We start from the raw sequence: 14,829 nt of genomic DNA, 5'->3' as shown, positions 1-14,829 counted from the left end.
GCAACCAGATTACACCAAAAGCCTGACTCCTGCAGCCTGAAGCTATGACTCTGATGCTAAAGCACAATTAATTTTAAGGGATTAACCCTGACACTGCTACTCTCGTGGCTACCAAGGCTCCTTTCCCATTAGAGATATTTGCATACGAGTGTCTACAGACCCCAGTTAGGGTCTGATCTACACTAATTATACTGCTATAGCTATGGTGGCCAGGGGTGTGATTTCCCCCCACCAATACAGTTATACACCACAGCCCCAATCTGGATGAAGCTGTACCAGGATAACGGTGCCTCATACCAATAAAACTTATTTCCCTTCCAGCGTAAAGAATAGACGCACCAGCCATAGGCACTTTTAAATGACTAGAACTGCGTCTGCACCAGTGTAAACTGGCAAATCTTTCTAAGCTAGACCAGGCCTGTGTGGCTTTGGTGGGGATGCTGCTGAAAACTAAAGCCTGTTAAGCTTAAAGAATTCACATAAGCTTTAAAACGGCAATATTTTGTTTTTCGGGTATCTGGGATTTTTGACCAAACAAATCAAAATTTCCCACAGAAAGCAAATGGCTGAGGATAAAATTAATTTTACTGACAACCTAATTTTCCAGTCAAAAAAATGTTAGGGTGGAAAATTTCTCACCAGTCCCCATTGACACTGTTAGGCCCACAAGTTAGACCACAAGAAAAGCAAAAGGTAAGCGACAGACACTGAGTAACAGAAGAAGATCACTCCTTTGCATCCCTTTAGGGTGAGTATCCTTTCCTTCATCCATGTTCTGCCATGAGCTGTCAGGGAAAGGATGGTAGGATTCCAGGAGTCCGTGCCTGGAAGTCCTCCCAATCACTAGGGCCTTGACTTGTCTGAAAAAGTTTTGTGCAGTCCAGGCACAATGTGTATGTAATTAGTCCACATACCCATAATAGAAGGCCTGCTTTCCAAAAACAGGTCCAACTGAGGCCTCTATGTACAGCTGTCTCGGTCAGCATGACGGGACAAGGAAATAAGGACGTCCTTAACATTTCACGGGAACTGGCCATAGACTTTACACAATTAGTGTCTCCTTTAGTAGGCTCCGTCGGTCGGTGGGTTCCATTGTTGGCACACCTTCCATTTCTAGACGGCTTTAGTACACCATCCCGACATCAACAGGAGCCCCATGGACAAGTCGTTACTTACTTTACAAAGAAGGGGCCCTGATGGGCTCTTAGCCATGTAAGCTAGTTTCCTGGACTTCCAGCCCCTCTGGTTTTTCACATGGTATTTAGTCGTAGGCATTTCTATGGCATTCAGCTGAGGACCTCAAAAGTAGTAAGGGATTTCGATTGCACCCTTGTGATCAATTATATTGCTGGTTTACAGCTGGCTAAACAGAAGTGCAGAGAGGCACAGGGACAGCACCGAGGAGGGACTAGAACCCAGGAGTCCTGTGCCTTCACCCCAAACCTCCCTTCCCTAAGGGGGGCAGACAGCAGCCTTGTCAGCATTCCCATCCTCTCACCAAACTTTCTCCTTTTCCCGGCCACAAAAGTCGCTTTTTAGACCTGAGGCGAGCGCTGGCCTCCGGTGGGGGACAGAGGGACTAAGAACAGGCTCCCCAAGCTGAGATGTTTGTTGGGGTGAAAGTTTTACATTCTGCGTTGGCTTTTCCGTGGCCCGAGCCCCTCCACCAGGGGGTGCCCTTTAGCGTCTAACATAATGGACTTGTTGATATCCCCCTGGGTGCAGGGAAAGTCAAGTCAGGGCTCCCCTGCTACAACACGCTCGCCTGCAGGGGCTACCCTGTGTCAGCCAGGAATGACAACAGCCAGCCAGCAAATACAAAACTTTCCAATGGGAGCTTTATTCAGTCCTCTCTAAAACAGTTAGAAAAGCCTATTTACAGGTGTTGGATTCTCCTGTTCCCCTCGTGTAAATCCAGAGACACCCATGGAGCCAGGCCTGGAAGCTGAGTGCAGTATCAATCCAGAGTAGCCCATCAATGACAGAGTCAAGGCTGGATTCTGATCTGGTTGGCCAGTGTGAATTAGGTCACTCCAATTCCGTTCATGGAGTTGCCACCGGTTCAGATCAGGTGTGACTCCTGATTTACACCAGATGAGAGGGGAATCAGCCGCACTAAGGCCAGTGGGGTTACTCATTTACACCCAACAGGAAAAGCAGGCTCAAGTCACTTTGTCTCTGTCCCCTGGCCTAGGGCAGGATAGGAGCTGGCGCCCCCTAGAGGAGAAAGGCCCCAGAAGAATCTCCTCCTCCAGCTGCTGGAAAGCATCAAGCCAGGGTTGGGGGCAGGGGGGGCTGAGGAGTATAACCCAGCCCTGGATCACCCCACAGCCGTCAGGGTGCAGACCCACACACACCTACCCCCCAAAATGCTTCTAACATGATCGCAACCTTAAGTCGCATCTTGGAAGGTGCATCCAACTCCACCCCCAGCCAGGGGTTCCAGGGTAATCAGCAAAGTAGCCCCTCAAAAACTGATGCAGAGGGACAGGACCAGTTAGCCCCCCCTCCACCACAGGAGGGAAGGGGAGCGTGTCATCATGTAACCTCTTTGCTGCTGGAAAGAAATCTGCCAAAGGAGAGATCCAGTTCGGGGGAAGGAGGTGCTGCAATTTAACCCCTTCCCTGCTGGAGATCCACTGAGCTTCCTGATATAACTGCTGGACACTCAGTGCAGTGGGCTCTCCCCCCACATCGGATGGTGGGGAGCAGCAGTCCACTCCTCGGGGCTGGGCACGGGGTCCCCTCAGGAGCTCTGCTTCTGCCTCTTCCAGAAGCGCTTGACATCGGAGTGGCCGGCAGGCGTCACCACCATGAGGCGCTTGGCCGGGTTCTCGAAGACCAGCACGCCCAGGTCCCGGGCATGGTTCCGCAGCAACTCAAAGTCCACCTGGGACAGGAACTGGTTGTACAGCACGCCTGCACGGGGGAAAGGGAGGGATGGATGGATGGAAGGAAAAGTAGGAGACGTGGAGAGATGGAATGGGGCAGAGGGGAAGGAAGGATGGATGGAAAGAAAAGGGGGAGACATGAGAGATAGAAGGAGAGGGAGAGGAAGGATGGATTGATAGAAGGATGGAAAAGTGGGAGAGATGGAAGGAGAGGGAATGGGGCAGAAAAGGGGAATGAAGGATGGATGGATGAATAGAGGGGAAGGGGCAGAGTGGGGGATGGAGAGAGGGATGAAAAGATGTGTGGAGGAATGGAGATGTCAGAGATGGATGGAGGAGGAAGAGGAGGCCAAAACAGATGGATAAGTAGAAGGGAAGGATGGAGGGAGAATGAGGCAAGGGAGATGAATGATGGATAAGTGGGATGGAGGAGAGAGATGGATAGAGGATGGATGGAGAGATGGGTAAGTGGAATGGAGGGAGGGAACAGAGAGGCGAATGGGGCAGAGAGGGAGGAAAAAACCCATCAGGCTCCATCAGGGCACCATCCCCTCCCCTGCTGCGCCCCCCCCCCCCAGCATCCAGCCCTCCCCCCAAGACACTCACCCTCGGAGAAGCGCAGCCGGTCGCGCTCCAGCTCCCAGAGCCGGATCTGATCCGTGATGGTCGGGGGCAGCACAGGGGTCTGCGGGGGGAGCAGACGAGGAGTCACTCAGCAGCTACCAGCCCCACGACCCACCCACAGCTCCCAAGGATGGAGACCATCTCGGCACCCATAGGGCCCTGATCTCTATGGTACCTGCCCCCTCCCCTCTGCCCACTGGGTCTCTGGAACCTCCCCCATCTCGAACCTGCCTCCTTCACCGGCCCTGCACCGTCAGTGATCAGCTTTTCTTCTAGCCCAGCCCCTTTCATCTCTGCCCTGGCTAGTTCACTCCAGTCCCGAGGAGTTAGAGAAATACTGTCATCAATGCTATACAGATTGGGGACCCAGGAGTCCTGGCTCCCAGCCCCCCAGCTCCTCACCTGTCTCAGCATCACGGGGTGCGCTCTGGTCCGTAGGAAGTGGATGATCTGCAGGCAAAGAGGACATTGTAACCAGCCGGCGCCCCCTAGCAGCCACCCACAGCCTGTCCCTCCCCCCAGGGCTGCGGGTACAACCCCACCTTGGATGATCCGTCCCGTAACCAGACTGTCCCCTCGGGGGGTGAGTGCGGGTCCATATGATGCCTCAGAGACAACCCCCCCCCCCCCCCGCTCTAACCACTAGACCCCACTCCCCTCCCAGAGCTGGGGACAAAACCCAGGAGTCCTGGCTCCCAGCGCCCCCTGCTCTAACCCACTAGACCCCACTCACCTGCCAGAACTGGGAATAGAACTTAGGAGTCTTGCCTCCTGGTGGGGGTGCAGAGAAGGGGACTGGGTTATCCAAAGCAGGAAATGTTTGATTTGTTTCTCCCCGCAAGGGGCAGGCTGGGAGCCCCACTGCTTGGGATCAGGGGCGATCCCGTCCCAGGTGGGAGCCCTCACGGGGTCTCTGTGATCCCATGGCCCCTGTCCCCTGGCTCTCACCTGCTCTGCTGTGATGCCGTTCGCGATGGCCTGCTGGACGCTCTCGCGGGTCACGTGGGCCACCACCAGGTTGGGGAAGCGATACTGCATCTCGGAGAAGAGTGCGATGAGCGCGATCTGCAGCTCCGAGTCTGGGGCGGGGCGGGGGGGGGCAGTGGATAGGAGACAAACAATCAGGTTGTGGCCTTATCTAAGGAAGCCCCACCCCCTGGAGGCATGACCAGCACCATCCCATGGAATCAGTATCCCCCAGAGAGTCACCATCCTTTGCAGCGTATGGGGGATCCCACCCATAGATCTCCCTGCCTGTACACACAGGGGTCAGGATCACCGACCCTGTGTCAGAGGGGGAAACCGAGGCACAGAGATCTGGAAATGGAACCCAAGAGTCCTGACTCCCAGCCCCTGTCTGCTCTGACCCATTAGACCCCACTCTCCTCCCAGAGCTGGAGATAGAACCCATCCCCCCTCCTCTAACCACAACATCCTACTCCCCTTCCAGAGCAGAGTATAGAACCCAGGAGTCCTGACTCTCCCCCCTCCCCCCTGGGTCCCATGATTCTGGCCTGTTAGGCAGCAGTTGCTGCTCTCATTTACTCCTGCACTCCCCATGTGCCGGGGCCGCAGCGAGGAGGGGATAGGGGACTGGAGACTAGCCATGTGGGCGACCCCTGGCCCTTGACCTCTGACCTGTGTACGCATAGACCCTGTAATTGGTCTCTACGATGATGAAGCCCTGGTTGTGGGTGTCCGTGGTGGTGCCGGAGATTCCTGAGGACAAGTTAATGGCCAGGCGGGTGGGGTAATAGCGCCGCGACTTCCTCTGCAAGGGGGGGAAACACGGGGTGTCTGCGGAGACCCTCATCCCACACGTAGCTCCGCCGGTGCCCCTCAACCCCGACCCGCAGCCCCCAGCTCCCCCCAACTCCGCCGGTGCCCCTCAACCCCGACCCGCAGCCCCCAGCTCCGCCGGTGCCCCTCAACCCCGATCCGCAGCCTCCTGCTAGCCCAGCCCTGAGCTCCCCCCACCCAGGCTCTGCCAATGCCCCCCCCGCAGTCCTTCTCCACTTACCTTTCTCTGGAAGACCAGACCAAATTCCCGAAGGTGTTGAAGAAAATTGAGCAGCGAGTCACTCATGCCCTCCACCGAGTAATCCTGGGAGGGGGCGAAAGCAAAGACGCTTTGTTTCCAGACATAAGGAAGCCCCAGTGCGGCTCCCATATTTTCAGTCCCCTCAGAATCGCTCCCCATAGCTCTGCCCTGTCTGATCCCACATGTTCCCAGCCAGGGGGCTCCCAGCCCTGCCCCCTGGGGGGCGAACACCCAACACAATTCTCTCCCCACAGCCTGAAATTGACCAGTAGGGTCAATTTCACGCAGCTCCCCCCTTAACCTCCCTCCTCTCCTCTCAGCAGCAGCCATGTCCCTGTAGATGTTTTCTACCATGTGTTGCAGGAGCAAAAGGAAGGAGGGTCTAGTGGTTTGAGCTCTGCTCTGGAGCTCAGGAGATCTGGTCTCAATTCCCTGACTCCCTGCGTGATCTGGAGCAAGCTGCTTCATTGCTCCGTGCCTCAGTTTCCCCAACTGCGCAATGGGTGCAATACCCTTTCCCTGTGAGGCTCTCCGATGCTATGATTGTAAAGGGAACGAACAGCCAGCCGGTCTCCCATGGAGAGGTTCATGATAGAACTTACTGTGTTTGCCTTCCTGCCTTGTACAGCTGATCCAAACCCAGTTAAATCAATTTGTTCAAGAGTGGGGGCTGGGAGCCAGGATTCCTGGGTTCTATCCCCAGCTCTGGGAGGGGAGTGGGATCTAGTGGGTTGGAGCGGGAGGAGGGCTGGGAGCCAGGACTCCTGGGTTCTAGCCTTGGCTCTGGGAGGGGAGTGCGGTCCAGTAGTTAGAGCAGGAGGTTCCCAGCCATACCTTGCCAAGGGTGGAGAAGCTGAGCTGGAAGAGGAAGGACAGGATCTCCACTAGGTCCATGCCTCGGGTCTGCAGGGGAGATAACGAGGGGTTAAAACAGCCCCGGGGGGTGGGAGGCTGGGATGCAAGAGGCGGAGCTTCTGGGAAGTGGGGAGGTAGTTTGGGGGGGGGGCAGACAGTGCGGGAGGGAGAATAGTGGGGGGAAGGGGACTACTCCAACAGCAGACAGAGGGGGGAGGCAGTGGGGGGACTCTATGGCCTGAGGGGGAAGAGAGAAAGGGGGGAGGCACTAGGGGTTGGGGAGGAGATCTCACCTCTGCGGACTGCAGGTACTGCAGCATGAAGTACCAGAGCTGGGAGGACGTGTCCAGCAGCAGGAACTGGAAGCCGGCGGAGGTGATGCAGGGGGGCTCTCCGGGTTCACTGCTGAAGGGGTTTGGGGGAGACAGGGATCAGGACTCAGCACGCCCGGCAACTGCAGGCTGGGTTACTACAGCAGCCACTAGGAGGCAGAGAGGAGCTGGGGGTCCCCGGCCTGTCCAGCCCTCGGTCTTCCTCCTTAGGTGACCGGAGACGGGGGCTGGTTGCAGGGGAAAGGCCCCACATCCCAGTCTCCCCACCAAGCCAGCCAGTCCCCGGCCCTGGGGCTGGATCGGAGCCGGAGCCCCCTAGACGGAAAGGCCCCGTGTCCCCACTCACCTCTTCATGAGCCCGGCTTGGATGAGGAGCTGGGCTAGATCCTGGCTGACGGCGGCGCTGGGGGAGCCCACCATGAAATGCAGGATCACCTGGGCCAGCAGGAGATGGACATATGGACAGGTCAGCAACCCGGAACGCTCCAGACACGCACCCCATTTGCAGGTGCTGCCCTTTTCTGCCACCAGAGGGCCTCTCAACCCTGTTCCCCTAGTCAGTGGCAAAAATCCCTCCTGGAACCCAGCCGCCCCGCCCCGCCCCAGAGGTGGCTGCATCTCAGTGTGTGGGTGAAAGGATGTGAAGCATGCAAAGTGCTTTGGGATATTTGTACTGGAGGTGTTTGGGAAATGTTTATGGCGTTATCTTAGTACAGAAGTGTCCACCCAGTTGAGTCAATTGGGGTCTAGTGGTTAGAGCAGGGGGTGCTGGGAGCCAGGACTCCTGGGTTCTATCCCCAGCTCCGGGAGGGGAGTGGGGTCTAGTGCTAAGAACAGGGTGGTGGCTGGGAGCCTGGACTCCTGGATCCTCTTGGGGTCAGCGCAGGGGTTTACCAGCACTCACCTCCCATCTCTCCTCGGCGTATTTATCCAGTGACGGGACGTCCCGCGCGTGCTTGTCTGGTCCCAGCTGGCTGGTGTCATCGGACCAGGCCTTGCCCCTAAAGCCAGGGGCGAGACACAAAATGGATCAGGGTCAGAACAGGCCACCGGTTGGACCTGTGATCCAATGGGCACTGGCTCTTTAAACCCGCACCGCGCCCTTGGAGTTACCCAGCCTGGCATGAACAGAAGCCTTCTGCTGACTTCGCTGAGCAGCAGCGCCACTAGGTGGCCACAGGTGTGAACTGCAGGTGCGAACTGCAGGTGCCTTTTTATGGCAACTCGCCCCAGGTTACCCAGCAAGGCGGGTGGTACAGATGAGGATAGAACCCAGGAGTCCTGACTCCCAGCCCCACCTGCTCTAACCTACTAGACCACACTTCCCTCCCAGAGCTGGGAACAGAACCCAGGAGTCCTGACTCCCAGCCTCGCCGCTCTAACCAACTAGACCCCACTACGCCCAATCCAAGGTATGCAGAGAACCCAGAAGTCCTGGTTCCCCACCCTTCCCCCCCACCCTACCTACTGGACTACACTACTAAATAAGTCTAATTGGCATAGAGACCAGATCCAAGTAATTAAGTATTCTGATCTCAGTGATCCATCAGGACACCTGGGTTCTATCCCCAACTCTGGGCTAGGACGCAGGACACCTGGGTTCTTTCCCCAGTTGTGGGAGGCAAGTGGTGTCTAGTGGGTTGGAGGGGGAGAGGGAAAGAGGCTGGGAGTCAGGACTCCTGGGTTCTATTCCCAGTCCTGATAATGATTTGTATTGTCATGAGCGGATCCGGTCCCCTCTCTGTGCCTCAGTTTCCCCCTCTGGGCAGTGAGGCTAGCGACTGCCTTGTGGGGGCGCTGCACTGCTCACGGCTGGGGTTTCCAGGGGGACCTAAAGGAATCAGGTATCCAGCACCGGCAGTCCAAGGGGGTCAGTCAATAGAAAGAAGGCACCTAACTCCCTCAGGAACTCCCAGCCCTCCTGCGCAGGGTGCCTGGGCATCCATGCAGCGGCTCCCCACCCCCCATCCTCAGGTTCTCACCCGCCCAGCAAGGCGATGCGCAGGTTCTCCTTGAAGATGGGGTTCAGGACCAGCCCCTGCAGGCCCCCCGGGAGCAGCTGGGTGTGCCAGAGCCGCAGCCCCAGCAGGACGTCAGAGCTCTCCTCCTGCTCCCTGTGGCAAGACCAAAGCGCGAGTGAGCCGAGAGCCTGCGGCCACCTCCAGGCTGCAGGGAAAGGGCTGGGACCCCAGCCGGTGGGGTCAGGAAGGGATCTGGGACCATGGGGTGACTGTGCACAATGAGGTGCATTATGGGAAGTTTATGACCTCCTCTGGTGCTGGTCTCGCGACTGGGGAACTGGCTGACTCATAGGATACGGGGCCGTTCTCCTCTAGGGGGCGCTGGCTCCGATCCTGCTCCAGGGCAGAGGACTGGCTGGCTTGGAGGGCAGGGAGTAGGACATGGGGCCTTTCCCCTCTAGGGGGTGCTGACTCCAATCCAGGGCAGGGGGACTGGCTGGCTCAGGGAGGTGGGGAATGGGCCTTTCCCCTCTAGGGGGCGCCAACCCTGATCCAGCTCCTGGCCAGGGGGACTGGCTGGCTTGGGGGACTGGGTGGTGGTGACCCCAGATCCGTATTCAAAGTTCCAGCTATCCCACCCAGGCCACCTCTAAGGCCCTCCAGCCCCCGGACTCACTTGACGTATTCCTTCTTTACCCACAACGCCACAGCCGCCTGGGGGAGGGGCTGCTCCAGGAAGAGCATCCGCATCACGTAGTTCTTCGCCAGTCCTGGCAGCTCACTGTGAAACACAAAGCACAAGGACAGGCCCCCAGGGGCACTCAACAGCACAGCTCGACTTGGGCAGGCCCGGGCTAGACAAGCCCATGGGTCCAACCTCATCTGGCATGGCAGGAAGGCAGGATACCAGACTAGATGGGCCCATGGGCCTGATCTGGAATAGTAGAGAGCAGGCAGGATACTGGGCTAGATGGGCCCAGGGGTCTGATCTGTAGTGGTTGGGGAGCAGGCGGGATACCAGGCTAGATGGCGGGGGAGGGATAGCTCAGTGGTTTGAGCATTGGCCTGCTAAACCCAAGGTTGTGAGTTCAATCCTTGAGGGGGCCATTTGGGATCTGGGGCAAAAACTGGGGATTGGTCCTGCTTTGAGCAGGGGGTTGGACTAGATGACCTCCTGAGGTCCCTTCCAACCCTGATAGTCTATGATTCTATGGGCCCATGGGCCGGGTGCAGGGTGATAGGATATCAGGCTAGATCCAGGCCAACAATTCCTCCATCTCTCAGAATTAGCCAACGATTCTTGATACCCGACCTAAGAAACGGCCCCAATCCCCATCCCTATATGGGAACCCCAGGCTAGAACAGAGCCCCTCCAGCCCAAACTCCTCTCTCAGGGCCAAGACACCCCCTAGTGGACAGTGCTGGAACAGTCCTCCCAGTCTGTCCCTTCCCCGGCTCAGACCCAGCTGTCCCGCCGGCAGGAGGGGCCAGCCCACGCACCGGAACACAGCCAGGCAGGTGGCGGGGTGGTTGTAGAGACGATCCAGGATTCCCGGGCTCAGCCCCCGCAGGAATTCGTGTAGGTTCTTGCATTTCAGCTGCACCCTCTGCAGCTTCATCACGGAGTCCATCCCCTGGAAGGCAGCAGGGCAGATCAGGCATGAGCAGGGAGCCTAGAAACGTATTGGCCAGGGGAAAAAATGCACCAGCACCTTCTCTGGTGGTTGATTTTTGAACAGACACAGCTAAACAGACTCCGAGAAACTGCCTCCGGTGTCGAGAGGTTACCCAAGGGCATACAGGGGTTCGGGTTTTCCTGCAGCTCAAATTCCACTTCAGCCTCCCGCTGTGAGGAATTAAAGTTCTGAAAAGACGCCAGAAAATTTAAAAAATCCCCCCTAAAGACCGTGCCACTGAGCTCGGAAAGGACAAATTTCACGGTGATGGAAATGGCAAGGCTGCAGATGGCGTTCGAAGGCCGACTACCGTAGAACACGTAGAAAGCGCTGAACGTAAACGGAAAGAAAAGGAACAAAAACGGGGGTGAACCAGCCAGGCCATCGACAACGGGAAAGGAACAATAAACTGAGTGGATCGTTTCAGGGTTTCACTACTGTAAATATATCAGTAAAATGCTGTGTTCAACGGATACCGAGATATACTCTGGCTCGGGAAAGTGAAGTTCAGCGTTCCATTGTAATCCCGGAAAAACAGATTTTTATGGTTTGGTTGTTTTTTTTTAATTGGAGAACGTTGGGGTTTTTATTACGGAAAACTAGGATCCTTGATCATGACGAAGGGGATCTGTGCCAGGTAACCCACCTTTACCTACCGTGTACTCCTTCTCCCTCTAGTGGCAGAACCCCAGTGAGGTTTCCGACTCCCCCAGCACCTCTGTGGTCTGGGATCTGCCCTCTAGCTGGGGTGCGACATTAGTTTGGCTCCACTCCCTTGTGATTTGTGAATAGAGGCTAATCTGCACCAGGTATGAGTGGATATTTAGCACTGGCACTTGATGTTGGGAGCTTCAGCTGATAAGCTCCTAGGCCTGATTTCTAAAAGGAGTGTTATTATATGCATTACGGTAGCGTCCAGACAGGCGAAGCCCAATTGCGTTAGGTGCTGTACACACATGCAAGGCAGCTGCAGCTCCAAAGAGCTGAAAATCTCCAGCTAGGGTCACTGGTTTATTGTTATTATTTATTATCTGTAGTCCAGTAGCACCTAGGAGCCCAGACATAGACCAAGCCCTACAGTGACAGGCACTGCACCAACATAGAAGAAAAAGACGGTCTCTGCCCCACAGAGCTGACAATCTAAGCATTAAGACAAGAAACAGACGGGCAGGGAGCACATGGGAAGAATGAGACAGCGTCGCTCGGCAGCTGTAACACACCAGCAGCCAAACAATTACAGGTGTGACGAAGTGGGCATATTCCACGGTTTTGATTAAGCCAACGACCGTGCCTCAGTTTCCCTCTGTACTCTTCATTGCTGCTGATTGGGGGCAAAAGAGTTACGTCTGCTCTTGGGGCAGAACAGGACACACATGGAACGTGTGTTGTCTGGCTTTCTGGGGCAGACTGAAGGGGTTGTTAAAGGCTGACCCGTACCAGTGGAAAACCCAAGACGATGATGGAAGCCGTGACGGGGAGGGGGATGAGGAGCCGGCTTTCAGGAGAGGCCGGGCTGCTCTCACCTGGGACTGGGAGAAGGACTAGATTGGAGTTCACAGCAGCCTGGCCAGATGGATTATGTCTTAACCTTCATTGCGCCAGTTCTAACCTAAGGACTTCTAGTCAATTACTAAACCCTGCTCCGCTTCAAAAAGGCTGCCAGGTGTCCCTGCAAACACAGGCTGGTTTGCACTGGTCCCTAAAGAGGGTACAAGTCTCTACAGGAGTCTAGTTGGGCAGAGCTCACAGGATGAAGCAGGAGGGCTGGAGCCCAGAGGGTCAGTCTCGGAGGAAGAGTGGGACCCCTTGGGGGTCTGGCCCACTGACAGGGTTCCCCCAAGGGCCTGGGTAAAAGCTGGGGGCACTGACATGGTGGATCCGCGGCAGCAGGGGCCATGACCAAGGAGAGCGTGAAGGACGACGACGGGGGAGCTCTGTGGACATGGTTGGGGCAGCGGGGGAGAAAGCACAAAGGGGCCTGTCCGAAAATGTACCAAAGCGATGGAGGCTGGGATTGAGGGCTGACGGGAGGCAAGAGCTGAGATCTCCATGGGGAATAAGAGATGATTGGGTGGGGCCAAGCCAGGGGTTCTCACAACACATTTTTCGCTGGCCTCAGAATGCGGCCACCAACTCTTGCTGGTGGCCACTCTGACAACGTTTCCTAAAATACTTAATTAACTTTAGGAAAAACAAATAAATATGCACAGATATTGGTGTTCACACCTCAGCTGCGAGAGGAGGGCCTCATCCTCCCTGACTGAACTAACCTCGCTACCCCTAGCCTGATTCTTGCTTGCATATTTACACCTGCCTCTGGAAAGTTCTACTACAGGCATCTGACGAAATGGGTATTCGCCCACGAAAGCTTAGGCTCCAACATGTTTGTTAGTCTATAAGGCGCCACAGGACTCATTTATTTATGCTGGGTTTTTGGGGGGGTTTTTTGCAGACGTAATAATAAAAGTAACGTCCAGTTGTCTCTATTCTTTACTGGACCTACACAGAATAGAAACACAAATAAGGTGCTTTGCACATTCTTGTCTTTTTGTGCTGGTGTTTCTTTGGCTTTTTTTGGGTGCTTTTTTTTTTTTAAAAAAAAGATCTGCTAGGTAGTAAGTCTGTTCCTGTGAAAAAGTGATGCTTGTTAATACCCCTCTTCGGAGCGGCAGACTTGCTAGCTAGCCAGGAGGCTGTGAAAAGCGATATTAACAAACATACAAATATCAATTCTCGCAGCAGACTTACTCAGCCCTGGCAAGCCAGGGGACAAATTAAGCCCTGGATGGGGAGGTGGGCAGCGGGGGGCCAGGGGAGATGGATGGGGGGCTGGAAAGGCAGCAGGGGTTGAGCCAAGAGCTAGCACTTGCTGTCGTGCAGCCGGGGTCCAGGGCCGGAGCCTGCTGCCCGCCACCTCAGGGCTGAAGCCCGAAGCCTGAGCCTCACCGCCCCTGGGAAGGTGGGGAATTCACTGGCAGCCTGCTCCTCTGACATTTGTGGTTCCAGAGAGGGGCACAGCCCAATCCCTGCTGGTGGCCCTGGGGCAGGGCCCAACGCTTTGCACCCCCCAGTCACTGCCCAGCAAGCTGTGGCCACGAGAAAAGCTCCAGGTGGCCGCATTTGAGAAACAGGAGGCTAGGGCGTGAACGACTTTGGAGGCGAGGCAGCAAGACTTAATGGACAGACACTCCAGAGAACTAAGTTCAAGTCCAGGCTCTGTCACTAGCCTGCTAAGGGACCTTGGGCAAGTCACCGCTTTGTGCCTCAGTTTCCCCCCCAACCAGGAAAATGGGGATTGTCGTAGAGTCATAGAAATGTAGGGCAGGAAGGAACTTCAAGAGCTCATCCAGCCCCACCCCCAAAGATACTGACCTCCTTTGTTCAAGGCCTTGAGATCTGCATAAGGGATCCCCCCCCATGTCCCCTAATTCCCACCTTCTACTGCAAAGTGGCCCCCTCTGCCCCCCCACAAATATCTTACCAACCCCCCAATTCACCCCTGCCCCCTACCCCCCAATTTTCCAGCCATCCACCCCCCAACACACCACAACTGGGAGGGAGGCTGCTGCTGATCCACCCCCCAGGTATCCCCCCATTGGGCCCCCATTACCTAGCAATGCCCCCATCCACCTCACAGGTTCCCCATTCTGCCTCCCTCAGTTCCCTAGCAATCTCCCCACTGCCCCACCCTGCTACTAGAGGGGATTCCTTTCTGCCCCTACCTATATCCCTAAGGTCTGCCCTCCCCCCGAGGGCTCCCCTCTCTGCTCCCCCCAACCTCCCCCCCCACCGTGAGGGCTCCCCTCTCTGCTCCCCCCAACCTCCCCCCCCACCGTGAGGGCTCCCCTCTCTGCTCCCCCCAACCTCCCCCCCCACCGTGAGGGCTCCCCTCTCTGCTCCCCCCAACCTCCCCAACAAGGGCTCCCCTCTCTGCCCCAACCTTCCCCCCCACCGTGAGGGCTCCCCTCTCTGCCCCCCCAATCTCCCCCTCCCCCCCAAGGGCTTCCCCTCTGCCCCCAACCTCCCCCCAGGGCTCCCCCTCTGCTCCTCCCAACCTCTCCGTCCCCCCCGAGGGCTCCCCTCTCTGCTACCCCCAACCTTCCCCTCCCCCCCGAGGGCTCCCCTCTCAGCCCCCCCAACCTTCCCCTCCCCCCCGAGGGCTCCCCTCTCAGCCCCCCCAACCTTCCCCTCCCCCCCGAGGGCTCCCCTCTCAGCCCCCCTCAGGGTTCTCCTCTCTACCCCCCCACCTCCGCCCCCCCAGGCTCCCCTCTCTGCCCCCCCAGCCAGGGGGAACCCACCTTCTCTCACGCCTGGGCCGCTGCCCCGGGAATAAGAGGCCGCGGGCTCCCTCCAGTGCCGTGCCCGCGGCCCCATGCGCAGCCACCCGCCCCCAAACTCAGTCCTCCAAATTCCCATCATGCATCTCACCCCCCCCCCCCCCCATCATGT

The 14,829-nt window shown here is 56.8% G+C and overlaps 1 protein-coding gene across 2 annotated transcripts; it reads right to left on the bottom strand.

Moving 5' to 3' along the window:
• Window positions 1-1,816: 1,816 nt before the first annotated feature.
• On the bottom strand, window positions 1,817-14,808 carry GTF2H4 (general transcription factor IIH subunit 4). Of its 2 annotated transcripts, none has more exons than XM_077833527.1 (14): window positions 14,679-14,808; window positions 10,205-10,338; window positions 9,381-9,485; window positions 8,726-8,857; window positions 7,648-7,744; window positions 7,090-7,178; window positions 6,705-6,816; window positions 6,391-6,459; window positions 5,536-5,619; window positions 5,154-5,286; window positions 4,464-4,594; window positions 3,918-3,965; window positions 3,498-3,576; window positions 1,817-2,919 (listed from the first exon to the last, which is right to left on the bottom strand). In XM_077833527.1, exons 2-14 carry the CDS (start codon window positions 10,333-10,335, stop codon window positions 2,747-2,749), a joined length of 1,383 nt encoding a protein of 460 aa, XP_077689653.1. In that variant the 5' UTR covers window positions 10,336-10,338; window positions 14,679-14,808; the 3' UTR covers window positions 1,817-2,746. The 2 variants fall into 2 exon arrangements, with proteins under 2 accessions (XP_077689653.1, XP_077689654.1); XM_077833528.1 differs by having other exon boundaries at window positions 6,705-6,813.
• Window positions 14,809-14,829: the final 21 nt, after the last annotated feature.

This window comes from Eretmochelys imbricata, chromosome 14 (assembly GCF_965152235.1).
Source record: "Eretmochelys imbricata isolate rEreImb1 chromosome 14, rEreImb1.hap1, whole genome shotgun sequence".
Classification (NCBI taxonomy): Eukaryota; Metazoa; Chordata; order Testudines; family Cheloniidae; genus Eretmochelys; species Eretmochelys imbricata.
The sequence above is the reverse complement of the archived record's forward strand: the minus strand, read 5'-3'. Positions and strand labels throughout refer to the sequence as shown.